Source organism: Lolium rigidum, chromosome 4 (assembly GCF_022539505.1).
Source record: "Lolium rigidum isolate FL_2022 chromosome 4, APGP_CSIRO_Lrig_0.1, whole genome shotgun sequence".
NCBI classification, from domain to species: Eukaryota; Viridiplantae; Streptophyta; class Magnoliopsida; order Poales; family Poaceae; genus Lolium; species Lolium rigidum.
The window spans coordinates 16,582,916-16,610,145 of NC_061511.1; the positions used below are offsets into that span (position 1 = coordinate 16,582,916).

At 42.4% G+C, this 27,230-nt stretch overlaps 1 protein-coding gene, 1 long non-coding RNA gene and 1 pseudogene across 2 annotated transcripts; 1 reads left to right on the top strand and 2 right to left on the bottom strand.

The window, feature by feature from the left end:
• Window positions 1-14,143: 14,143 nt before the first annotated feature.
• On the top strand, window positions 14,144-16,295 carry LOC124706645 (pyridoxal phosphate homeostasis protein-like). Its single transcript, XM_047238323.1, has 7 exons — window positions 14,144-14,485; window positions 14,763-14,829; window positions 14,933-14,979; window positions 15,360-15,447; window positions 15,673-15,806; window positions 15,884-15,982; window positions 16,068-16,295. The coding sequence occupies exons 1-7, from the start codon at window positions 14,264-14,266 to the stop codon at window positions 16,140-16,142; spliced, it is 732 nt and encodes a 243-aa protein (XP_047094279.1). The 5' UTR covers window positions 14,144-14,263; the 3' UTR covers window positions 16,143-16,295.
• Window positions 16,296-20,430: 4,135 nt separating this feature from the next.
• Window positions 20,431-21,003, bottom strand: LOC124706651. The gene is made up of 3 exons (XR_007004511.1): window positions 20,827-21,003; window positions 20,577-20,709; window positions 20,431-20,474 (listed from the first exon to the last, which is right to left on the bottom strand). It is a non-coding gene; the product is annotated as an uncharacterized LOC124706651 (long non-coding RNA).
• Window positions 21,004-21,430: 427 nt separating this feature from the next.
• LOC124706644 lies at window positions 21,431-26,611 on the bottom strand (annotated as a pseudogene).
• Window positions 26,612-27,230: the final 619 nt, after the last annotated feature.

A 27,230-nucleotide genomic window follows, 5' to 3' on the forward strand; every position in this document is an offset into this window, starting at 1 on the left:
TTACTCCTAATCAGCATGATGAACTTACTTTATTTTTGGGGTGTGAAGAATTGTCGAGAAAAATCTCTTTGTTACATATGAGTGATCTTGATATTGATGATGTCCTGCATGGGTGTTTTTCTTATTGCATTGATAATAGCCATACAAATACTTACATACAAAATATTTTAGAAGATGACACCTTACCAAAATATGATAGGACCACCTGTGTGTTTTCAACTAATTAATGAAAAGGAGGGATCCTCCCAAGTTTCTTCTATTGTTTACGAAAGTAAATCAGGTTATGCGGACAAGCCACCCTTCAAGCCTCTTCCTCCTAAAGAAAGGAACGAGGAGAAGGAAGAGAAGAAGAAGAAGAAGAAGAAGAAGAAGAAGAAGAACGAAGAAGAAGAAGAAGAAGGAGAATAAAAAGAAAGAGGTAACGGCGTATCCCGCGTGAATGAGATAACGCTAGGTAACCGTAAGTATGTTGCTCCTAATGATTATTGTGATAATGAATCTGAATACGATGATCTTCCTATGCCCTTTACATACATTAGCGATCATGATTTGAATGAGCACACTACTTTTGATATTACAAATCTACGGGAAACTAATTCGAAGATGATAATAATTGCCATAGTGTCGGTGCTATCCATGCTTCCTCCCATAATGATATAGAAAGCTCTAAGCTTGGGGAAGAGGTGTTTGAAAATCCTTTTGCTACTGGTCATTATGTTCTTGATACATCTCCTTCTAATAACAATGATGGTGTGGACACAGATAAACCGATTGTGAAAGATAACTATTCTATTTCTTATGATGACAACTGTGCCTCCGATCTTTGATGATTATTATAAAGAATGCTATGATATAGGTTATAACTATCCTTATGAAACTTGTCATAGTCATGATTGGATTACCAAAAACAATTCCCTTAATATGCAACTTGTTTACCATGTTCAAATTCTTGATAATGATCTTGCTCCGAGTTACTATTAGTGAGAAGAACTCTTCTTATGCCAAAATTAATGATACTTCTATGCATATGAACCATGATAAGAATGTTTTAAGTGATGGGTATATTGTGGATTTCATCAATGATGCTACTGAAAGTTATTATGAGAGAGGGAAACATGGTTATATGCATCTTAATAATATTAAGTTTCCCCTCTTTATGTTGAGAATCTTGAATTTACTCGTGTTCTATCCTCTTATGCTTGTCACTTTGTTCTTCATGAATTCATTTGTGTACAAGATTCCTTTGCATAGGAAGTGGGTTAGACTTAAATGTGTTTTGAATTGCCTCTTGATACTCTCTTTTTGCTTCAAATACTATTTCTGCTGAGTGGATCATTAAAGCTGCTGAGCCCATCTTAATGGCTATAAAGAAAGAACTTCTTGGGAGATAACCCATGTGTTATTTTGCTACAGTACTTTGTTTTATATTTGTGTCTTGGAAGTTGTTTACTACTGTAGCAACCTCTCCTTATCTTAGTTTTGTGTTTTGTTGTGCCAAGTAAAGTCTTTGATAGCAAGGTTGATACTAGATTTGGATTACTACGCAGAAACAGATTTCTTTGCTGTCACGAATCTGGGCAAAATTCTCTGTAGGTAACTCAGAAAATTATGCCAATTTACGTGAGTGATCCTCAGATATGTACGCAACTTTCATTCAATTTGAGCATTTTCATTTGAGCAAGTCTGGTGCCTCAATAAAATTCGTCTTTACGGACTGTTCTGTTTTGACAGATTCTGCCTTTTATTTCGCATTGCCTCTTTTGCTATGTGGGATGGATTTCTTTGTTCCATTGACTTCCGGTAGCTTTGGGCAATGTCCAGAAGTGTTAAGAATGATTGTGTCACCTCTGAACATGTGAATTTTTGATTATGCACTAACCCTCTAATGAGTTGTTTTGAGTTTGGTGTGAAGGAAGTTTTCAAGGGTCAAGAGAGGAGGATGATACAATGTGATCAAGAAGAGTGAAAAGTCTAAGCTTGGGGATGCCCCGGTGGTTCATCCCTGCATATTTCAAGAAGACTCAAGCATCTAAGCTTGGGGATGCCCAAGGCATCCCCTTCTTCATCGACAAATTATCAGGTTCCTTCTCTTGAAACTATATTTTTATTCGGTCACATCTTATGTACTTTACTTGGAGCGTCTGTATGTTTCTTGTTTTTGTTCTTGTTTGAATAAATGCTTGTGTGGGAGAGAGACACGCTCCGCTGGTTCGTATGAACACATGTGTTCTTAGCTTTTAATGTTCATGGCGAAGGTTGAAACTGCTTCGTTAATTGTTATATGGTTGGAAACGAGAAAATGCTACATGTAGTAATTGGTATGATGTCTTGAATAACTTGATACTTGGCAATTGTTGTGCTCTTGTTTAAGCTCTTGCATCATATACTTTGCACCTATTAGTGAAGAAATACATAGAGCTTGTTAAAATTTGGTTTGCATGAGTGGTTTCTCTAGAGTCTAGATATTTTCTAGTGAGGTGTTTGAACAACAAGGAAGACGATGTATAGTCTTATAATGCTTGTAATATGTCTTTTATGTAAGTTTTGATGTACTAGTTTATGCTTGTGTTTGCTTCAAACAACCTTGCTAGCCTAAGCCTTGTATCGAGTGGGAATACTTCTCATGCATCCAAAATACTTGAGCCAACCACTATGCCATTTGTGTCCACCATACCTACCTACTACATGGTATTTCTCCGCCATTCCAAAGTAAATTGCTTGAAGTGCTACCTTTAAATTTCTATCCTCTACCTTTGCAATATATAGCTCATGGGACAAATAGCTTAAAAACTATTGTGGTATTGAATATGTACTTATGCACTTTATCTCTTATTAAGTTGCTTGTTGTGCGATAACCATGTTCCTGGGGACGCCATCAACTACTCTTTGTTGAATATCATGTGAGTTGCTATGCATGTTCATCTTGTCTGAAGTAAGGGCGATCTACCACCTTATGGTTAGAGCGTGCATATTGTTAGAGAAGAACATTGGGCCGCTAACTAAAGCCATGATCCATGGTGGAAGTTTCAGTTTTGGACATATATCCTCAATCTCATATGAGAAAATTAATTGTTGCTACATGCTTATGCATAAAAGAGGAGTCCATTATCTGTTGTCTATGTTGTCCCGGTATGGATGTCTAAGTTGAGAATAATCAATAGCGAGAAATCTAATGCGAGCTTTCTCCTTAGACCTTTGTACAGGCGGCATAGAGGTACCCCTTTGTGACACTTGGTTAAAACATGTGCATTGCGATAATTCCGGTAGTCCAAGCTAATTAGGACAAGGTGCGGGCACTATTAGTATACTATGCATGAGGCTTGCAACTTGTAAGATATAATTTACATGATACATATGCTTTATTACTACCGTTGACAAAATTGTTTCTTGTTTTCAAAATAAAAGCTCTAGCACAAATATAGCAATCAATGCTTCCCTCTGCGAAGGGCCTTTCTTCTACTTTTATGTTGAGTCCGTTTACCCATTTCTCTCTATCTTAGAAGCAAACACTTGTATTAACTGTGCATTGATTCTTACATACTTGCTTATTGCACTTGTTATATCGCTTTGCATTGACAACTATCCATAAGATATACATGTTACAAGTTGAAAGCAACCGCTGAAACTTAATCTTCCATTGTGTTGCTTCAATGTCTTTACTAAGAATTTATTGCTTTATGAGTAACTCTTATGCAAGACTCATTGATGCTTGTCTTGAAAGTACTATTCATGAAAAGTCTTTGCTATATGATTAATTGTTTACTCATTGCATTAACATTGCTTCGAATCGCTGCATTCATCTCATATGATTTACAATAGTATGATCAAGATTATGTTGGTAGCATGTCACTTCAGAAATTATCTTTTTATCGTTTACCTACTCGAGGACGAGTAGGAACTAAGCTTGGGGATGCGATACGTCTCCAACGTATCTATAATTTCCGATGTTCCATGCTTGTTTAATGACAATACCTACATGTTTTGCTTGCACTTTATATCATATTATGGCATTTATTGGACTAACCTATTAACAAGATGCCACGAGTGCCGGTTTACGTTTTATTATGTCCGTTTATTGCGAGAAAAGGCCCAAAAACCAAAGTGCTCGGAAAAATCCGGAAAAATTACAGAAATTCTATTTCGTCTGGAAGACTCACGGAGCCGGAAAGGGCAAGCCGGGGGGAGGCCCGGGGCCTCCTCACCATAGGCCGGCGCGGCACGGAGGGTGGTCACCCCACCCTATGGTGTCGTCGCCTCGGGACTCTTCCGGCTCGACTCTTCGCCTATTTAAGCCGTCGTGACCTAAAACTTCGACACCGCTTGACGAAACTCCGGAAAGACTCCGGGGCGCCGCCACATCGCGAAACTCCAATTCGGGGGACGAAGTCTCCGTTCCGGCACCCTGCCGGGACGGGGAATTGCCCCGGAGCCATCTCCACCGCCGTCTCCACCGCCATCTTCACCGCCATCGCTGCCTCCATGATGAGGAGGGAGTAATTCACCCCGGGGCTGAGGGCTCCGCTGTAGCTATGTGGTTCATCTCTCTCTCTTTGTGATCAAGTTGAATATTATCTATGTGCTACTCTAGTGATGTTATTAAAGTAGTTTACTCCTCCTCCATGATGTAATGTTGGCGAGTGTGTGCATCATGAAGTACTTGGTTTATGCTATGATTGTGATCTCTTGTAGATTATGAAGTTAACTATTACTATGATGGTATTGGTGCGATCTATTCCTCCTTTCATAGTGTGAAGGTTACGGTGTGCATGCTATGTTAGTACTTGGTTTGGTTGTGTTGATCTATCTTGCACTCTAAGGTTATTTAAATATGAACATTGAATATTGTGGAGCTTGTTAACTCCGGCATTGAGGGTTCGTGTAATCCTACACAATGATGTTCATCATCCAACAAGAGGGTGTAGAGTAGTCCTATTATGTGATCATTGTTGAGAGTGTCCACTAGTGAAAGCAGGATGCCTGGGCCTTGCTTCCAAGCATCGAATCTCCGTTGGTCTACTGTTTTGTTGAATGTTTGCTCGCTGCCATATTTCATTCAGATTGCTATTACCACTCACACTCATACATATTACTTGTATCTCACTATCTCTTCGCCGAACTAGTGCACCTATTGTATTAGGTGTGTTGGGGACACAAGAGACTTCTTGCTTTGTGGTTGCAGGGTTGCTTGAGAGGGATATCTTTGACCTCTTCCTCCCTGAGATCGATAAACCTTGGGTGATCCACTTAAGGGAAACTTGCTGCTGTTCTACAAACCTCTGCTCTTGGAGGCCCAACACTGTCTACAAGAATAGAAGCTCCCGTAGACATCAGCATACTAGGGACTCATTGTTGTTTACATAACACACATGTATCAATGTTTCGGTTAATACAATTATAGCATGGTATACAAACATTTATCATAAACACAAAGATATATAATAACCACTTTTATTATTGCCTCTTGGGCATATCTCCAACATTGAAAATGAGGCGTTAGGTGCTAAATATTTAGGCCTCCCTACGGCTGTTGGAAGGTCGACAAAGGAAGATTTTGAGTACATACCAAAGCGAGTGCATGCATTAATATCTGGATGGTGCGAGAAGAATCTGAATGCGGCAGGAAGGGATGTCTTTTTGAAGTCGGTGGCGCAGGAAATACCAACTTACTCTATGAGCTGTTTTAAGCTCAGTCCGGCGATTTGTAAAAAGATCACCTCATCAATGTCAAACTACTATTGGGGTGGATGTCCAGAGAAGAGGAAAATGCATCTGGTTAAGCGGCCGGATATGACATGCTCCAGGTTGCAAGGAGGAATGGGGTTCCGTGACTTGCCTACTTTCAATTTGGCACTTCTCGCAAAACAGGGTTGGCCACTGTTGATGAAACCAGACTCGTTATATGCTAGAGTGATGAAGGGGCAGTATTTTCCACATTGTGATTTCATGCAAGCAAAGAAAGGAAAACACTCCTCGCATACATGGCATGCTATCCTCAGTGGGCGTTATGCGCTGGAACGTGGTATGATCAAACGAGTCGGGACTAGAAAGGATATTAAAATATGGGAGGACAATTGGATCCCCTCAAACAGATCACTTAGACCCTTATGGAAACCACCGAACACCCAACTAACATGGGTGGCTGATTTGATAAATGCAGCTGAAGGAACTTGGAATGAAAGCCTGGTACGTGACACTTTTATACCTCCAGATGCAAATGCAATTCTCTCCATCCCTCTTGGTGGAATGAAAGTGATACTCTAGCCTGGGCTTTTGAGAAGCATGGTATGTACATGGTGCGCTCGGCCTACCATCTTTTATCAAATGCTGCTATGGAAAGACGCCACAATGGTCCGACTTCCTCTGCAGGTCATGACCTTCCTATGTGGAAACAATGCTGGCAACTGAATACATTGCCGAAAATTAAACACTTATGGTGGCGAGTTCTTCATGGCTACATACCTACAATGGGAATTTTGAAGAGGCGCCACATAGAGGAATCTAGGACATGTGTTTTTTGTGGGCATCCAGATGAATCCATTTTCCACGCAATCATATCTTGCCCATGTGTCATTGGAGCATGGAAGGCGATCAAGGATGCCACAGGTGTTAGATTGCCCCATATGCACCCAAATACGTGGGCATCTGACATTATAAATGAGCGAGTTTGCTCCCGCTATGATGCTGAAGTTATCACAACTGCAGCATATAGCATATGGACGAGTAGAAACAAGCAGAAACGAGGGGAACAACACTTCAGTACCCGCCAGTCAGCACTCTGGATCGCAGAAGTTATCCAGGAGGTTTGCTCAGCTATCAGACCATCAAACCATGACACCGTAAATAATACTATTCGTTGGCAACCTCCTCCTAATGCATGGGTTAAAATCAATGTTGATGGCAGTTTCAATCCTTCATCTACAACTGGTTCTACCGGATGTATAGCTCGCGATCATGATGGTCGTTTTCTAGCAAGCCGTTGGTACAATTATGCACAGAATGCTCTGATAACAGAGGCTTTGGCTTGCCGTGATGGGATTGAGCTTGCGAAGTCCCTTTGAGTCCAACAGGTTATTATCGAAACGGACTGTCAGAACATAGTGAATCACTGGAACGATCGTCGAAACGAGAGATCATAAATTATGGAAATCCTCCATCAAGTTCAAACGAATGCCTCGCAGTTGGCTGGTTGTAGCTTACGTTTTACTAGACGAGAAACAAACTATGCGGCACACTTGTGTGCGAAGCAAGCTAGCTGTGAAAATATTAAGGACGCGGCTAGGCAACATCCGGTGCTGGTTTGTCCATCCCAGCATCCGGATGCTACTTTGCTGGACACAGCATCCGTGTGCTGATTTGACCGATCCAGCACTCACCCAACAAAACAACGCATACGTGCCCTCGGACCAGGCGGCATACATCAGCTTAATAAGATAGTACTGTAGCAAAAAATCCCAAGTGCACGAAGCAATAGCAACTACCCCGGCAGCAACTTAGTTGGATTCATAGATCCCACTTGTATGCAGCAAAGAACAAAACTGAAACAACTTAGATAAAAAAAATCAGAGATCTTAGGTCCGTGACAACAAGAACAACAATTCCTATAGCAACTAAGTTAGATTCAGAAGTCTCCATGTGCATACAACATATAACAAACCTGCATCAACTTCGATAAACAGGAAAACCCAAGTTTCATGAAACAAAGAGAAACCTTTTGAAAACAACTCAGTTGCATATCGAAACCCCAAGTGTGACTACAGTAGCTACAACCGCAACTACATTAGTCCGGGGTGCAGCTGCAATAGGGTGGATGTCCAATGTTGATTGTTGTTGCCTGAAAAACATATACCGAAGAGAAGAAAGGTCATTTTGCTGATCGCCGTGTCGTACAACCGAAACGCGATCGGCTAAAGCAAACTTAAGCAAAATGATGGTCGCCTTGTTAGACAATCGCAATCCTAGTTCAAATATGTACACGAAACAATTTAATAAGAGACATTAAGTAAAAAAGATATACTTAAAAGCTTCTATAATGCAAACTTAATATTATTATTCAAATCATGAAGGCATTGCTTCTATAACCAAAAGCAGGTACTCCATCAGGGCATAGGGTTGTAACTCAAATTTCATATGTTTGAACACAAATTAGCTAGCTGCGGATGTAACTCATGGTTGTAACTAAATCAGCATACTACATTAGGGCATATGGTTGTAACTCAAAATTAAGATGTTGCTAACTTGCTGTGAGAAATGCAACTTAGTTAAATTCAGTAACAACTTAAGCAAGTTCAATGGTGTGACCCCGAACATTGCTTCTTGGAAATCTAGATTTCAGCATGACTTCCTGCTCCTAGCTCATAGGACTAAGGAAGAGCTACACCCTTTTATTACTTTCTTTTCTGCTAGCATTTAGTTAGCTTCTCTCTTTGTTTCCCTTACATGTAAATCTACTACAATGTAAATATCAACCCACCTTTTGGGGTCTTTAATATATTAAAGTAGTAGGAGCCTTCCTACTGCTAAAGGTTCAAAAAAAAAAAACTTAAGAAAGTTCAACAAAACAACTCTAAGTGATCAGTATGCAACTTAGAAGATAAAACAAGACCTAAAAGCATATCGGCAAAAAACAACTTGGTTAGGTTCTATGCACAACTTAAGCATGCTGAACAAAAATAACTTAATGAAATCCAGTATACAACTTTCTAAATCATAGGATAAAACATAAACTTACTTAGCCATGCTGGTCAAACAATTAAATGGAAATCATTATACAACTTATTGGAAATACAAGTATGATGGCTTCCAGTACTCATGTGAGTTAAATTTTTATGTCGGCATCTGTTAGGAACATGTCCTAGACCTGATAAACGGCACAGCAAGAATCATACATGTGAGTCAACCTAGATTTTTTCGGGCACAGACATAGCCATACACAAGTTAGTCAACCTAGATTGCTTCGGGCACAGACATAGCCATACACAAGTCAGTCAACCACTGAGAATAAGAGCAGGAACAAAGCGAGCAGTACCTCGTAGGAGAGCACTTGCCGCAGGTTCTCTAGCGAGAAGACCTAGACGCCACATCGACCAGTCAGGAAGCGTGCCTGCGTGGTGGGGGATTCGACGAAGGAGGCGAGGTGGGACAACATGATCCCGATCTATGCCTCGTTGGGGACGACCCACCCGGAGGCCCCATCACACCGGAGACGGGCGTGGGAGTCAATGCTGAGGGGGGGAGCGGTCGAGCTTTGGCCTCTTCGGTATCGATTTGTGCTGGTCTGGCGGCAGCAAGGACGAGCTCTTGAGGCGCATCCTTGGCGGCTGGCCGACCGACATCCCGTCGAGCGGCGGCAGCCGGAAACCGGGTCCTGATGTCGTTGAGGTCAGGACTAGTTCTTCTTGCTTCTCCAAATCTAAATGGATCCAAGCACATGACTGAAGCTTGCAACTTCCCCAGATCAGCAAGAACAAAGTTTTCCCCTAAAAAAGAAGAGAAAAGAATAACCAATTATCCTAGAAGATGAGACATAAAGAATAAACCTGAAGTTAAATGTTGACTAGCCAACTTAGGCAAATTATGTAAGCAAACTGAGCTGTGTTCAGAAGACAACTTGATTAAATTAAAAAACCAACCATCCTAGTAGATGAGACACAAAGAATGACCTCATGTTAAATGTTGACCACCAACTTATTTGGGTTATGTAACCAAACTTAGCAGCGCTTACAAGCCAACTTGATTAAATTTAAAAACCTACTATCCTAGAGGATGAGACACAAAGAATAATCTCAAGTTAAATCTTGACTACCAACTTATTAGATTATGTAACCAAACTTAGCCGTGTTCAGAAGCCAACTTAACCCCACATTTGCAATGAAAAAGGGAGAGATTCAATTCGTTGTGAGAAAACTACCATGTCCATGTTAGTATGTAACTTAGTTAGATTCAGTAACCAAACTTAGCCGCGTTCAGAGGCCAACTTAATTAAATTAAGTAACCAACTAACCTAGAAGATTAGACACAGAAATAAAACATAGTTAAAAATGTTGAGAAAAAGGCAACTTAGTTAGATTCCGTAACCAAACATGGGACAACTTAGTAAGATACAATAACCAACTAACCTGTAAGATGAAAACACAAATAAAATTCAATTTAAAATGGTTGAGGAGCCAAACTTAGTTAGGTTCAGTGATCAACTTAAAAACCGTGTGTTCAGAAGCAAACTTAGTTACATTCGACAAGACAACTAAACTAGAAGATAAACACACAAATAAATCTAAAATTATAGGTTAAGAAGCCAATTTATTTAGATTCAGTAAACAACTTAACTGTGTTCATGATCCAACTTAGTTTGATTTGGTAACCAACTAAGTTAGAAGATGAAACACAAAATAAATCTAGCAGGTGATGTGCACCACTCTACTCATTTCCCTCCATTCATTTCCCTCCACGACAAAATGCAACATAAGATGAGATCGAGCAGGGATCGAACAGATTGTGGGCATCATGATCTAGCGAAGATCTACTTCCCCATAGTTGGAACTAGGAATGGGTGTGAGCATACTCGCACAAAAAAAAGAGCTTGGAGAATCTAGAAATTTTGTGCGATGGGTTCATCTTTTGTAGAGCTAGTTTCTTTTTGCGGGAAGGAGAGTTATGCACGTTAAGCTAATACAATGGAGCATTATGCCGCATCATATCTCATAGTATAATATGATGCTAAAACATAATGTAAGCTATGTGTGTGCAATGTAGAGCTAGTTGGGGCCGTGGTGGGGAATATGATAATTGGAGATGTCACATATACGAGGAACATCTATCCGCTACATCGATCGACATGGCCAGGAGCAACGCATGAGCCTTTATTCCGAAGCTATTTGCCAAGCCTCCTTTGGGCCGCTGGGATTGGATAGGGTCAGAAACGGAAATACTTTTGTACACCCACGCATGGGTGTGGGTGTTTCCATCACCGTCCATTTATTCTTTGAGATTCGTGCCCACCATGGTAGATGGAAAGATTTCTTTCTCTCTCCTCTTTTTATCCGAATCTCAAAGCACAATGGACGGTGACGGAAACACCCACACCCATGCGTGGGTGTACAAAATCCACTCTCGGGTCAGAAAACATTGTTCATGTTCATCATGTGGAGAAGGATGCTTTCTTGAAGGGAAACATAGAGCCGGACCCGGAAGAGGTTGACTTGGTGTTTGACGTTAGCCCTAGCTTTGCGGAGGTGGTAGCACAAGTTAGGGTTGAGTTGAATTGGAATGAGCCAAATGATGGTGTTGACCTAGAGGGAAGGCATAATGTGGGGTTTGGAATGCACACCCGTTGGAAGATAATGCGTATCAACTCCGAGCAACGTTGGTCCATTTACAAGGAGACGGTGGCCGGGTCACAAGATAAGGCTTTGGAGTTGTTTGCAACCAAGACGGTTGATGCTCGTATCGAGCTTGACCTTAACCGGCCCTCCTCCCCCGTTCGAGAGAGGAGTCCTCCACCCATGAGCCAAGAAGAGGCCACCCAATCTCCCATTGTCCAATCTCCCATTGCCCAACAACCTCCGTTGGATAATGAGTATGACGAGCATGACGATGGTGATGATGGTTTTGAGATGAATGGCAACAATATCGGTGATTTGGATAAATATTGGACGCAAGAGGAGATGGACCACTCCATTCCTTATTCCCGATGCTATGCGTCAGACTCGGATGATGATGGACCCGAAGAGGAGGTTGACGAGGATGGCTTCACGGCTAAGGAAGCCGAAAGAGCCGAGATCTTCAAGAAGGTAACCGGACGGAATATCCGGGTACCATTGTTCCGTGATGTTAGTCTTGCGGATGGAGCCGTGGTTGATGGTGGCAAAAGTTTACTTCTTGGAGCTAGGCCACTATCCAAGAGAGATGTGGATGGTAGGACGGCTATGATCTCTAAAGGGCTAACATTTGATACCTTCTTGGAATTGAAGATATGGTTGAAGGAGTTCTCCATTAAACATCATCGCCCTTACCTCGTTGTTCACTCGGACTTGAAGAAGCGGTACACGCTAAAATGTGTGGATAAAAGGTGCCCATGGGTTGTCCGTGCACGACCTTTCAAAAAGGGCCCTCTTGGCACATAACAAGTTGTGTAGCCACTCACATGTGCCGGGGGCCGAAGCTTGATGGCAAGGATGCGCAGCCGGACCACCGTCAACTCACATCCGAGTTCATTGCATACAAGCTCTCGGCGGAGATCTCATCACTTCCTATAATGAGCATTAGGTCCGTGCAAGATACGGTTAAATCCCGGTTTGCCTACGACGTCAAGTACGGGAAGGCATGGAAGGCCAAACAAGCCGCATTCAAGATGTTGTACGGTGATTGGGAGGAAGCATACAACCGTGTCCCTAGGTTGTTGTTAGCGATGGCCGCAACTAACCCGGGCATGGTGCATGTGGTGGAGCCTTCCGCAACCAAAATGACATTGCATGATGGTAAAAGAGTGAGGGTATTTCACCGTGCATTTTGGTCATTCGAGCAATGCACGAGGGCATTCGAACATTGTAGGCCCGTCATAGCCGTGGATGGTACCTTCTTGACCGGGCAGTACAAGGGCACACTATTGGTGGCAATAGAAGAAGGGTCGGGTCGGGCTGGGCTGGGCGCGCGGCCGAAACTTAAGTGGATGTGTGGCGCCCTTGCCAGGGGCGCCACACTTTCAAAGTGTGGCGCCGGCGGGAGAGGCGTCACACGTGCTGCCACGTCGGATCGGGGTCACCAGCTCAGCGTTGACTGGCCACGTCGGATGGGTCTGTGGCGCCAGCGCCAGGGGCGCCACATAGGCATGTGTGGCGCCCGTGAGAGGGGCGCCACACAAAAGGGTTAGATCCGTGAAATAGTTTCACCGGAGGGTCAGTCTGTGCTTTTCTTTCAGTTTTGGGTTATTTTTTGTGCAAATCGGCTCGCTTGTGCTGGTGCGTCGATCAAGGATCGTCCCCGTACTCCTCGCATACCAAAACTACTGCTCGCCACTGACGTCGGAGAATCTCTACCCGAACCCCTATAATTTAGAGGACAAAACGGTAGACGAAAATAGATGGAATTAAATTTAGTCCTCTAAACGCTGACCGCCAGACTAGAACCCCAAAATCTTAAAGGACTAAAATATGTTAACATCGTTTTGGAAACATCTCAAACACACAAAGTTCAAACATTCATATGTATTACCTGAAAACATCCGATCAAGTTTGATCCAAAAGCATTATGTTATTGAGGCCACCACCATCTCGGCCACCTCAAACACCATCACCACCACCACTCGGTGTTTCTTCGATCACGTCGTGGGCAACTACTCGAGGACGAGATCCGGTGCCATTACGGCCGAAGGAGGGGAGAACGGTGGCGCCGGCGATGACTGACGACGGATTCTGGTCGGATTGGCGGCCGCTCTGCGGGAGCTCAACTTTTTGTCACCGAGGCGGGCGAGGAGAAAATATAAGAGAGTCGCCTCGAGTTTTAGGGGTCACTCTCTCATTTTTAGTCATTTAACCGTTTTTGGGCTTCTTCGCTTCTTCTCGAGGCGCTTACGGCTGTTAGCGGCTTATGGGTTCTCCTCTAAGATCGTTTTGGGTTTCGGTTAGAGATGCTTTCATCATGGAAAAACTCCAAACCACCACCCACGAACTGTAACAAGAAATGGTGTTGCAGATATGTGTTATGTGTTGTTCTAATTTTACTACCTCTTATTCAAATTAATTGACGTGGACACTGCTGGGGCCGTTGTTTACTTCTTGCGTGAGCCCGCGTCGAGCCCACGTCGATTAATTACGAATTAAGGGAGTATTTGGTAAAGTAATTATTCATTCTTTTTGTGAAACAATACCTAGGAAAGCATAACCAATTTTCATTACCATGCTTTTATATACTACTCGGCTACTCCATATGTTATAAAAGAATGTCGGAGATTTATCTAAATTCGATGTAAATATGTCTAGTGTGATACATTTAAATTTAGAGGAACTTGCGACATACTTTTATAGTACTGTATTAGAATTTGATGGATAATAAAACAAACAGATATTCCTTTATTAAGAATTTTCTGAACTTAAATCATCCACTGCTTCAGAATTCCTGCCTCTAGCGCTCATTTCCTCAGAAAATAGATCAGGGAAAATAAATTAACCACACAACCAGCACGGCTTTAACGCACAGGAGGCGGCTCCCACCAACCACGGCGACGGCGGCAGCGGCCACGGAGGAGGGCGGCGGATCAGCGGCGCCGGCGATGGCGTCCGTGGCGGCGGTAGAGGGCGCGGCGGCCGCGCTCCGGTCGGTTCTGTCGCGCGCGCAGCAGGCGGCGGCGCGGTCGGGGCGCTCGCCGGAGTCCGTGCGCGTGGTGGCCGTGAGCAAGACGAAGCCCGTCGGCGTCATCCGCGGCGTGTACGACGCCGGCCAACGCTGCTTCGGCGAGAACTACGTGCAGGAGCTCATCGACAAGGCCCCCCAGGTTATCTTCCCCACGAAAAATGCTCGAAACTTTTCCCCCCTTTCTGGCCGTGTGAATAAACTGCTGACTGAAACATGAATGAAAACAAGTTGATAATGAAACCCATGCAGTAGCTACAAAACCTACATGATATATAATGAACATTTCAGTTGGGGAGGTCAGCTCATCCTTGATTTGATCCCGTGCAACGCAACCATAATCTAGTGCATTTTACCGGACGTCCTTGGTACTAGATCAAATCACTTAGTTGTCTAAGCAAGTGTTCGTCTTGTTCCAGCTCCCCGAGGATATTGAGTGGCATTTCATTGGGAACCTGCAAAGCAACAAAGCCAAAGCCCTCCTAGGTTAGTGCGCATATTCTTGTTTGGCTATTCTCTCAACTCTCAAATATCGACCACCAGTTGCTTACTCCTGCAGCCAACCTTTCCTTTTGTTCTTAACCTGCAGCTGGTGTACCAAATCTTGACATGGTTGAGAGCGTAGATGATGAGAAGGTATATGATCAACTTAATATTTTCCTTGTGGTTTACTCTGCAATTGCTCCTACTTTCACGAAATAGTAACCTTTAAGGCAATCAGTCATCAGTAGCTGCATTATTTTGGCTGCCTTCTCATATTGTATCGCTTGCTTGCTGAAGATAAAATTATATCAATAGTCTCATCGAACTTGCTATTTCTCATAGGTGCCTTCGTACAACCAAAAACAACCATGTTTGTACTTTATAATATTTCACATAATTATATTTTATTGTGTCACTTAGGAGTTATGCCTTACGAAACAAAATTTGCATTGTTACTGTGTTTGTCTTGTTGCCAGATTGAATTGTCGATCTTGCAAAAGTAAGAAGGCTGAAGGTAATGTTTCTTCTTGCAGATTGCTAATCGTCTTGATCGGGTGGTAGCTGATTTGGGGAGAAAACCTCTTAAGATCTTGGTCCAAGTCAACACAAGTGGAGAAGAATGTGGGTACTCTAGTTCTCTTTTTCAATACAATTGCATGGTATGAATTTCTCAGTGTGGAGTGCATGTGGTCCTTACCTTTCAACATTTGTACTCGACACATTGTTTGTTGCTACTGTTAAGTGTTTCTAAGTGATCAATTTCTGTTTTGTGATATCATATTGTTCCTGCCTTAGCATTGCCAGAGTGAAGATATGTATTTCTCAAACACCACTGCCATTTTGCAGCCAAATTTGGAGTAGATCCCTCAGGGTGTGCGGGATTAGCAAAACATGTCAAATTAAGCTGCCCAAATCTTGTATTTTCTGGTTTGATGACAATTGGGATGCTTGATTATTCCTCAACTCCGGAGAATTTCAAGGTTATAATTTGAGACACAAACTTAGTTGGACTGATCTGCTTCATAGTGCTAATGTACGATGTTTGTCGATCGCATAGGCACTCGCTAGCTGCCGGAAGGAGGTATGCAACGAGCTTGGAATACCAGAAGAGCAGTGTGAGTTATCAATGGGCATGTCTGCTGATTTTGAGCAAGCGGTAAGGAACAGACTACTGGAAGATAACTAGGAGACATGAAAGCTGAATGCCTAATAACTCTTACTTGTTATTTGTGTTTGTGCAGATTGAAATGGGCAGCACAAATGTCAGAGTTGGATCAACTATATTTGGTGCAAGAGAATACCCAAAGAAGAATTAGGATAACTATATATTTCAGGTTTTGTTGTGGCACTGCCTGCATAGAATATGTACGATTCTCATCTAGAAATAAAATATTGGTGATAAATATGTATCCAGTTCCTCCAACATTCCGCTTTGATTTTTTTCACAATGTGTCATTAATAAAACTACTGTTTGTCATGGTGATTCCGAAGAGCCACTTAAGTTGCTCATACAACTGAAGCCTAAAAGGCCATAGTCAATCTTGTAGCAGTTGTATTGCATGCAAATGGCAATGTTCAACCTTTCATGTACTGTTTTTTGTACTTTAGCAAATAAAATCATCTAACGGATCATCATTTAAGAACTCATTCTCATTTAATATCTATGGAATCATCATTTCACCAATGTTCTGCAGATGTCCCAACTTCTGCGGAAACCCCCATGGTGCACCTGTTCGCTCTCGGAACTTCAATGATTCATGTATTCAAGAAAAAACACATTTCATATTTCTAGTGATATTTTTTAAAGAATGTTGGATATACAAAGAATTTCACAAACTGACATCCAGTGATACAACCTGGGAGAGGAGCTTTTGCTCACATATGAAAGAAACTCTGCTGATTTGTCAATTTCAATATCCCATTCCATCCCTTTCATCAGATATCAAGGAGGATTTTACTTTTTGCCATGCTTTACTTTGGCAATCTACAATTTGCCCTCATTTACTTTTACATCTACGTTTTGTCACTCTTTACTTTGCCCCTTGATGATTTGCCTTTTCGATTTATTTCCGTTTCATTTTAGGATCTAGGATAAAACTCAATGACATAGCTGCCCCTGACTGCACACGTGAACAGAATCACCTTTTCTCCCCTGTTTAGAAAGAAGCGGGAAGAACCGCAGCTCCGCTGGCCCTGCTATGTCACACGCAAGCTCACTGGAATCCTAATTCTAGCTCTCAGCACACAGGGGAGGGCGGGATGAGGTGGTTCGTGCCTAGCGTCGCTAGGGAGTGGTCGCTGTGCTCCCCGGAATCCCGCTGCTATTCTGCCGGCTGCCGATCGCTTCCTCTGCTTGAGCCGTAAACGAACGGATCCAGATTTCAATCGATCCAAGTCAAACATGTATTTGTTTGGGGTATTTTCGACACTGCATGCAGGCCCAGCCTGTTACAGGGCAAATAATCAAGAGCTAAAGTAAAGAGTGGCAAAAAAATAGATATCAGAGGGCAAATTGTAGAGTGGCAAAGTAAAGCAGGGCAAAAAATAAAATTCCCCGATATCAAGCCCCATGTGTTCCCACATTACCACACACAGGAGCTCCTCAGCGCTTAGTTAGTATCACCTTTCACAAACACATTTCTCTTCTTTGTCTATGCAGACTACCAAGCACCAACAAATTATGGAAAGATGAAGAAGGTAGCAATCTTTGCACAGAAAATAAATACTAGTAATATCCTCTCTCCGATTACAGATAGTTTAACCGGTCTCCAATCGACAAAATATGAAAGATTACACAACTCAAATTTGTGGATTAAAACTATAGCGTCTTCTCTGGGCTTGGCAGGCTCATCAAACCCCCTTGGGTTAACCAATATGATTCGATCATCTGATCTTCTCTCAGGATCCTAGAAACTTGGTTGAGTGACTTCCTCTACCGCTAGATGGGATGTGACTTGACGAAGCGGAGCAAATGAAGATCGTACATAGAAGGGTCCCTACTCTCTAGCAGTTCTTGAGCTCTGCAAACCTGCAAGCTTACAAGAGATAATGCACAGATTTACATGGTTGCATCCTAATGCCCTCACATTGTTGTGATACTTAAGTTTGCTGTCAGATTTTGATCTCCTTTAGTAAGCACAAGTGCTAAAAGCTGTCCCAGTAGTGATATTTTAGTGTGGAGTTACTCGTCATGACCTATAATTAATCTCTCGTATCTGGATCCTCACTAGCCATCGGCCAAGATCTCCCTACCGCTAAAATACATATAAATATGTGGAGGCTTATCTGTCGTTTGGTGAGGGTAAATGGAGTAAGGAAACCTAAATTTCAGTTATTGCAAAGTTAAATAGGTATCCAAAACTAGTACAATGAAACTTTGTCATGCCAGTCAAAGGAAGAATGATGTCATTGGGGGAAAAGGTGTCAAAAGGAAGGAAAAGAATGATCTGAGTACTGGATACCAGATGCAGAGTGGGCATCAGCTCAGCACTGCCCAAGGATACGGAAGTATGGGCCAATGAACTCTCCCACTGAGTGAAATATCAGAGCCTCTAAAATCTTAATCGCCAGCACACGCTCTTTTCTGCCTCTAGAATGCAAGGACTCCTTTTTCTTCTGTTCTTTATCTTTTTGCCTCTACAATGCTCTTTTTTCCTGTTTTTCCATTTTCTTTTATTTTTTCTCTTTGCCTCTGGAATGCCAACACTCTTTCTTCTTCATTCAAATAAGTATATTTTTTGAGCTGCCAACTAGACGGAGGGCTCTGTTTATAAAGGACTGCTGGTAGTTATTCAATGCATGGTGGGCGCTATAAATGATATCTCCCCATGAATATGTCTAAGAAGAACAGTGCAAACTCTACATGGTAGTCTGATGGATACACCAATGGAGTATGCAAGATCACAGTGTAGTAATTGCAATGGAAAATGTCAAAGAGAGAACCAATGGAGGGATACAAAGGGAACAATTGGCTTTCAAGAGCTTTAAACTATTGGATGACTCTCTTACGAAGGACTGGATGAGTGCCATAAAATGAAATCTCTCATTGAGTTTTATCGGATAAGAAAAAGTGTACAAACCCTACATAATAGGTTGAAAATGATGCACAAAAGGATGAAGTGGCTTATACAATGAGAATGGATACACCGATGAAGTATGCATGATCTCAGAGCATGGATTGTACTGAAAAGTGTCAGAGAGGGTAACAATCAAAGAATAGAAAAATAATGACTGGCTTTCAATAGCTTCTGACTAGATGGATACAAAGTTAACAACGCTCACTAAATATTCAGATTGCTAATGGTTCAGTTTTTATTACATATGGATCTGGTGGGACAAATAATACTCTAAACCTGCGAGGGCTAGAATGCAACCAAATAAATTATATGCATGATCCAAGGTAAACTAGCATTTCAATAGATAAATTTTGCTACCATTTACCGTCCCAGCATTCCGTTCATTAACTCCATGTCAGCATTCTTGTCTTCAGTTATTCCTGAATCTGCATTGGTATTACAATAATCTAAATTTTAGTATGAAGGCCTCGGCAATCGTAATTTGCATTCTGTACATTATACCAACCCTGGCTCCAAGAACTAGCAATAATTTTAGTTCTACACTTAATCCTAGAATATTCTGATTTCTAAATACAAGAGAGGAAAGATTTATTACCTTAGTGCAGATTGATATTAGGAAAGCAGGTGTGCTTATGCTGCAGATCGGTTGCCTATGGCCTTCAATATCTTTCAAGTAGCAAAATTGCATGCTTATCCGGGTTTCACCAAAATGCAAATCAGCCGATGCCAATACAGCTCTTAGAATTTCAGGTTCCAGACAAATGGCAGATTCATACAGCTTCCTTGCCTGCAAATATGGCAAATATATTTATAACTTGCCGAAGTGCACCATTATTTAGCAAAAGCATAGAGAATAAAATCATGAGAGACGTCCTTTGCAGAAAACTTACCTTGCACATCGTCTACTAACTTGAGATCCATTGCAGAATGGTCCATAACCTTCGTATTTTTTTTGCAGGTTGACTGGTCCGTATCCTGAATTGCTTCATGTGCAGTGAATAATCCACCCTTCATCTATTAAGTTCCAGATAAGGACGAACCAAACCTGGTAGTATATCATGTTAGGCTCAATTAACTAAGCAGCAAATGAGTTTAACATAAACTTCTTTGGCAGCACTTCCAAGGCTCCAAGTCTATAGTAGCTCATTTCTTCGTTTACCTTGTTTAGTCAGTATGTATTCGGCTTTTCGTAATGGCTTCCATTAACTTTTCGTTGAGCTCCTTGTTGCCATGACAACTCACATCTAATTCTTTCAGTGAACTGGGTATGTCTCCTTGGGCAGCTGACTGCGTGGGCTGCACACAACCATGACTCTTAGCTGTCGAAGTTGGTCAGCCTGTGTAGCTCTGACAGGAGGCATTGAAGTTAGGCAAGTTTGCACGCGTGCTGTTGAGTAGTATCTTCTGATTGAGATCTTCCTAATAGAGAACAAGAATTGTACTACTCTATTGAAGAAAAAACTCAAAAAAATATTTGTAAATTAACCTTAGGTAGTCATAATGGAGATCTTCTGAAGTCTTTGGATACATTTCAGGTTCAAGATAAATGGCAGATTCATACAGTTTCCTTGCCTGCAAATATGCCAAATATATTAATAGCTTGCCGAAGTGCACCATTATTGAGCAAAGGCATAGAGAATAAAATCATGAGAGACGTCTTTGCAGAAAACTTACCTTGCACATCATCGGGTAACTTGAGATCCGTTGCAGAATGGTCCAAAAGCTTCGTTCTTTTTGCAGGTTGACTGGTCCATAACCTGGATTGCTTCATATGCAGTGAATAATCCACCATTGCATGTATGAAGTTCTAGATAAGCATGAACCAACCTGATAGTATATCATGTTAGGATCAATTAACAGAGCAGCAAATGAGTTTACCATAAACTATTTTTGGCAGCACTTCCAAGACTCCAAGTCAATTTACCTTGGTTTAGTCAGTACGTATTCGCCTTTTCGAATGGCTTCCATTAACTTTTCTTACTACTGTTTGACCTCGTTTCCATGACAACTCACATCTAACTCTTTCGGTGAACTGGGGATGTCTCCTTGGGCAGCTGACTGCATAGGCCGAACACAACCATGACCCTTAAGCTGTCGAAGTCAGCCTGTGTAGCCCTACCAGGAGGCATTGAAGTTAGGCAAGTTTGCAGGCGTTCAGTGCCTAAACAAAAGACTGGGCAAATGTGACTTCTGATTGAGATCATGCAGATAGGGAACAAGAATTGTACTACTCCGTTGAAGAAAAACTCAAAAAGAAATTTGTAAACTAACCTTAGGTAGTCATGATGGAGATCTTCTGAAGTCTTTGGATACATTCTCTTGGAGTGTGAACCACACGATGTTCCCTGGACTGACGAAAGGGGAATGGCAAAGTTAACAAAGGTTTCGATAAAAACAAGTTAACTAGGGTGATTCCTACATATGCTATCAAAATCGCAAACAAGAAAATGGAGCTTATAGATCAAAATGGATCATAAAGTAGTGGTTTCAATAACAGTACTATTGGAAGTTTTGTTTAGTTCAGTGACTTACTAAGTTGTCAGCCATTAACAAGAGTAGCTTTCACATCTGTTGCAATACAAAGTGTACCCAAGACTGCATAGCATTTTCTGGAAAGGAGAATCGATACTTCAGTAAGATTTGAACAGATAGATGTAACATTATATAGGAAAAACTGACAACCAAAGTGTTATAGCATCTGAAAATTATTGTCAATTCTGGTACTTACAAAAAGCAGTATCTGAAAACCAAGAAGTAACATCTGCAACAGTTGGAAAGACGAACTCTTCACTAGTCACGACAGAAGCGTAATTACAAAGTATCAACAAGACCACGGGAACAAGCATAAGAACACCTGCACAAAAAGCCAAAATAGATGGTGTATACATATCAGAGATTTCATCCAGGAAGGAAAACAGAGAAACTCTGTAATGCCATTAACTGCGGATTACATGATTTCCCCAATATTCCTTTGCTGGAGTGAAGTTCCATTTTGGTTGTACATTACTTACCAGGTTTATGAACATGAAGAAGATACCACACAGGAGACTCTTCTGTGCGAACTGTGTGCATCCATGGAGATAGTCCTACAAGGCTAGAAGAATGTACAACTCCCAAGAAGCCCTGCAAGGTAGATAGAAATGCAGACTGTTTAGATTATTAAGTAATGAGGTAAATCAAACAAAAGAAGGTGACTTGTGTGTGTGGTATGATGAAAAAAGCAAGGGTAATTGTGAGAATTGAGGATGGGAACAAAACAAGGACGCGCTTGTTACCTTGGATTAGTCTATAGTTCGATTAGTGGGATGGTCCCCACTAACCGTCTGCATCGCTGTTTTAGCTTCTCGTTTTCGCAATATCTGACATTCAACTCTTGCAGTGAGCTGGGGAGGCCATTCGTGGGCAGCGACCGGATGGCTGTACAGATCTCGATCTCCAATCTCTTGAGGTTGGTGAGCTTGTGCAGCCCTGCTGGGAGACCCCGCAGCTTGATGCAGTTATGGGCAGCGACCGCATGGCTGGGCAGTCATATATCCGTAATCTCTCGAGGCTGGTAAGCTTGCGTAGCCCTAACGGGAGGCACCGCAGCTTTTTGCAGCACCGAAACTGGAGCTCCTGGAGGGAGGTGAGAAGGGAAAGGGCCTCCTCTTGCTGCTTTGTGAAGCGTTCCACCTCTTCGTTGAAATCAAGAGATAATTTGGTGAGGGAGGGAGCGAGGAGACGGCATATGGGCTGAGCAAAGACTCCTGCGATGTCGTCCGTCTCGAGTTCCTGCAGTTTGGAGGAAGGCTGCTCTTGTCCACCCTGCAGCCCCCCTGCTGGGTCCCAACCAGCAAAGAAATTGGGGACATCAAAGACATTTAATTCCTGCAGAGAGGTGAGGTTGGAGAGGGCCACCAGCGTGCCCTCCATACGACCAGAAAGATCGAGGCGTTGCAGGGAGGATGGGAAAGGGCAACAGGAAGAGAGATCCGAATCCTTGTAAGCGGATAGGAACTTGGGGCATATTTCTACTTTGATTGTCTCCAGGGAGCGCATGGCCTGGAGACCTCCTCCTCCTGCCCCGCTGGTTAGGATAAGCCATGGACAAATATAGATACTAAAATACTTCAGAGAATCGGAGAGATGGGCCGGTAAGAGCAGCAGCCCATCATGTCCTTGTTGTTCCGCAGCGACCTCCTCCGCTACTTCTTGTTGTTGACCTCTTCCTTGTGGATCCTGCAATTTAACAACCGGAGAAGCTGGCACTGATAGCGATGTTGTCGGTTGTTTATGTTCGGCCTCTATATCCAACCGTGTTATCTTGTCCCACTTAAGTATTTGCAGGCGAGACAGATCAGGGAGATGAGAGAGTAGACGTGTTAGTTCCTGCCCGCTAGCAGTCCATCCTATTATATCAAGACGGGTAACCGGAAGCTGCCATTTCACATCACTTTTTACTAACGGCAGAAACACAATACCAGAATTACTTATTTTGAGGGTCTTTAACGAGGTTAGCATTTGAAGGTGTTTATTAGACAGAGGTGGGCAGTTTTCAAAACTCAATTCTTGTAGATGGGTTAACTTATCGAACGCCAAGACCGTCTCGTCTAGGCTAGGCAGAGCATCATTACATTCCATTTCCAAAGAGACGGATGATTTGTTTGAGTAACTTAACAGTTCCAGACCTCTTCCTACATGTTGCAGTGTAACATTGCACAAAGTGCGACTATAAGGAGTAGGAGGCAGTGACATGAGTTCTGGGCAATTCTCTATTTTAATCTCTCTTAGCCTAGGAAACCAAGTCACATTCAAATCTCCATCCGGAGGGTAGCAAGTAGATGAAAACGGGAGCTTAGTTAGTTTAGGGCAATCCTTCACAATAAGGACTTCTATAACTGAGAAGTACCAAGGGCAAAATTCATCTACTACCCACCTTTTAAATCTTGGCAACCCAATGAGTTCTAGTCTTTTCAAGTTATGAAAGATCGGACCTCTCATGCAACCGAAATACTCTTCTCCAGTCTCGCGAATGAAATATAGCTCTCCAAGGGGTGGAAGGGATTCCCAATCAGTGTTGTCAAGTCGGAGAGCCTCCAGACCTCTGGTGGACAGATTTGCGCCCAGCCATGTAGGGCAAGTAGAGCCTCCATGCCCATCAATGCATAGCTCATGAATATTGTTGTGTGGCCGAAGGCTTTCAAGTACTTGATCTTCTGCGGCAGGATTTGTATTAGACTGTTTTTTCTTCCAGTTGAGAGTTAATTTCTGCAAACGGTTTTTGTATGATAGTTTTGCCTCATGTGCCTCATTTACTACTGCATTCTCAAGATTATAAATGCCAAGTGATCCTCCTAGCTCTTCTAGTTTCCCGAGCTCCCTTAATTCAAAACCACTACTTTCTTCTCGAACTTCAAATCTCTGTAGCTCTTGTAAGCTATGTAGTTTTCCGACATTACAAATATTTGAGTGGAGTTCATCATTATTAGATAAAAAATGTCGTAATTTTTCAAGGTTAGTCATATCTCCAAGCAAACTATGAGAACCGTACCAGTGTTGTATGTCTAGGACCCTCAATTGATAGAATCTCGAGACAATTGTTGGTAAATGTTCTTTTTTAAAAAACATTGGAGACTCAAGTCGCAGGTAGCGAAGATGGAGAAGTTTGGAGAAGTTGTGTAATAGAGACTGCACAGGGTAGTACATTGTTGACAAAAACACAACACGCAAAGATTTTGCATTTTTTAATAAATCACTGAAGATGTGAAGAAACCTTGCATCATAATTTCCAAACAGCATCAAAGTGCGCATGTTCTCAAATTTTATTATGGTCCTTATTTTATCCAGTCCCTTCCTAAATTTTTCTTCCACAGATCCATCCACACTGATACTGATGGACATGTGATGGACGGATGGTGCAATTTCTAGATCTCTCGGACTAGAAGAAGCTATGTGTAGACATTCTTTTGAGGAAACATTCAATGCTAAATCATGTAGCATGTCATGCATAACATAGTATGTACCGTAATCGTCTGTTTCTTTTTTGAAAAATCCATAATTAACTAATTCATTCAAGTTTTGACGCCCTATATCTTCAGCTCTTCTATGACCTGGATGTAAAATGTCAAGTCCTATCCAGAAGCGAATTAGCTCGTCATCGTCAAACTTGTAATCCTCTGGAAATAGTGCACAAGGGGAAAAACATTGTTGCAGACGAAAAGGAAGGTAGTCATAGCTAAGCTTCAATGCGGGCATAATATCATGATCATGGGTTTGTGATTCCCATTCTCTACTTTCAAGAACTCTTGTCCAATGATCTACTGTTAGGTCATGTCTCAGTACTCTACCCACAGTTTTTGCTGCAAGAGGAGAACCCTTCAATTTTTCCACAATCTTTTTCCCAATTTCAAGCAAGTTTTCATCATTACATTGTTGATTAGTTTCATAAAAAACACATGATAGAAAAAGGTTCCAATATTCTTTTGGCTCCAGACCTTCTAGTTGCAAAAGTTTATCTCCTTTCTTAACCATTTCAGCAACTTCAAGGAATCGGGTTGTGATTAGAACTGTGTCTCCGTTTCCCTGCACCTTTTTAAAGGGAACCAGAAATCTATTCCACTCATCTTCATTACCATATTTCCATATATCATCCAAAACAAGTAAAACTCTTTTGTTTTTTAGTCTCTTTTCAATTAATTTCTGAAGTTGGTCCAGGTTTTGAACCTCATTATCTGGTCTGTCATTTTTTTCATCTTCAGCTTTAGGAATGGAGCCCACAATCTCTCGTGTCAACTTATACACGCTAAAATCGAGAGATACACACACCCAAACTCGAATTTGAAAATGATCTTTCACAGTTTTGTTGTTATATATGTACTGAGTGAGAGTTGTCTTTCCTATGCCCCCAGGACCAACTATAGGAATTACGGTGAGATCTCTATGAATGTATTCACCCTTTGTGATGTCCTCGACAATGGTGTCCTTCTCTGGATCCCTCCCATACAATGTAGTCTCTAAAGCTTGTGAGGTGGTTAAGGATCTAGTTGAAGAGGCGGCGTTACCAACGCCATGGCTAGAACCCAGTAAATCTAGCTTGGCAACGACAGAGGCTGACAACTCTAGGCCAAGAATGCTGGATACCTTAGCACACAGGGGCTTTAGTTCGTCTGTGACACATTTCATTCTTCTAGAGACGTCCACTCTATCGAATTTCAACTTTGGCACTCTAGGGTCATGCTTACCGTCACCAGGAACAGATAGTGGAGAAGAGCAGAGGAGTCGTTTACCGAAAGCGTGAGCAGTAGTACGAGCACGGGAGGCCAGCCGGCGCACGCACTTGCAGGTCTCATCGTCGGAACCACGAGCAGTCGAAGTACATGAGGCGCAACAGAGCTGCTTGGCGGCGGCACTGGCGGCGTGGCGAACATCACGGACGAGGCTGCTTTCGTCGACGGCCTCCAAGGTGTCCTCGAGCTCGTCCTGGATGCGGAAGTAGTCAAGCTCGTCGAGGACGTCCTCGGCGAGGTACCCCAGGCCAGCGCGGGGTTGTCGATCTCCCTTCTCCTAGCACCGTGGAGTATGGCCTGCGCGTTGAGCAGCTCCATCTTGAGGGCCTTGATGTTGGGCTCTAGCTCCGTGGTGGCCGCCCAAGCCTCCACCAGGCCGCCGGTCAGCGGGCTCAGCGCCTTGCCCACCACCCATCCGGCCCCCCTGATGGCGGCGGACTCCATGGGCGGTGGCTGCTAGACCTGCAAAGCAATAAATAACAGAGAGTTGGGTTAAGTGTCTGAATTGCACATCGGCTCGTACGCGACGGCGCGGACGAGCAAGACGTTGGGTCCCACTTATTAAAACCTAAAAAATAAAAATAAAAACACTGAAAATTTTGCAAAGGGAAAACAGATTTTAAGACTTAGGAGCATATAGTTTTTTTTTCATGTACTTATCCTATGTTTATATGCAAAATCGAAATTCATCTATCTTTACTAAGAGTAGAAAGGAAATGGCAGATGAAATTTCATATTTTGAAGGTTATTTTTCTCTTTGTTGTATTGATCCTAAATCCGTCCGACGCATACAATAGACCTCCGCAACTCCTTTTGCAAAATTTGAACGGGACAATGAAGATCTGATGAGAAAAATACATACCGGAGGCTCCTTCAGTGCCTCTCTGCCTCTGCCTCCAGAGCAAGGCTCACATGATGTTACCGGTGGGTGGGCTGTCTCTTTGTTCTATTTAGGGGCCAAAGAGATAAAGCTCTTCTTCTTTTTTCTATTTGAGAATGTAGATGGATGGATTTTTTTTTCTTCTTGTGATTGGAAAGGAAACTAAGTAAGCTGTGGTTGCTA

Bases quoted from the DNA above. Each gene is read 5' to 3' on its own strand.
- LOC124706645 (XM_047238323.1), top strand. From the start codon at position 14,264: ATGGCGTCCGTGGCGGCGGTAGAGGGCGCGGCGGCCGCGCTCCGGTCG. The intron at 14,486-14,762 runs GTTATCTTCCCC...GTCTTGTTCCAG, and splicing joins TCATCGACAAGGCCCCCCAG to CTCCCCGAGGATATTGAGTG. The intron at 15,448-15,672 runs GTGGGTACTCTA...GCCATTTTGCAG, and splicing joins CAACACAAGTGGAGAAGAAT to CCAAATTTGGAGTAGATCCC.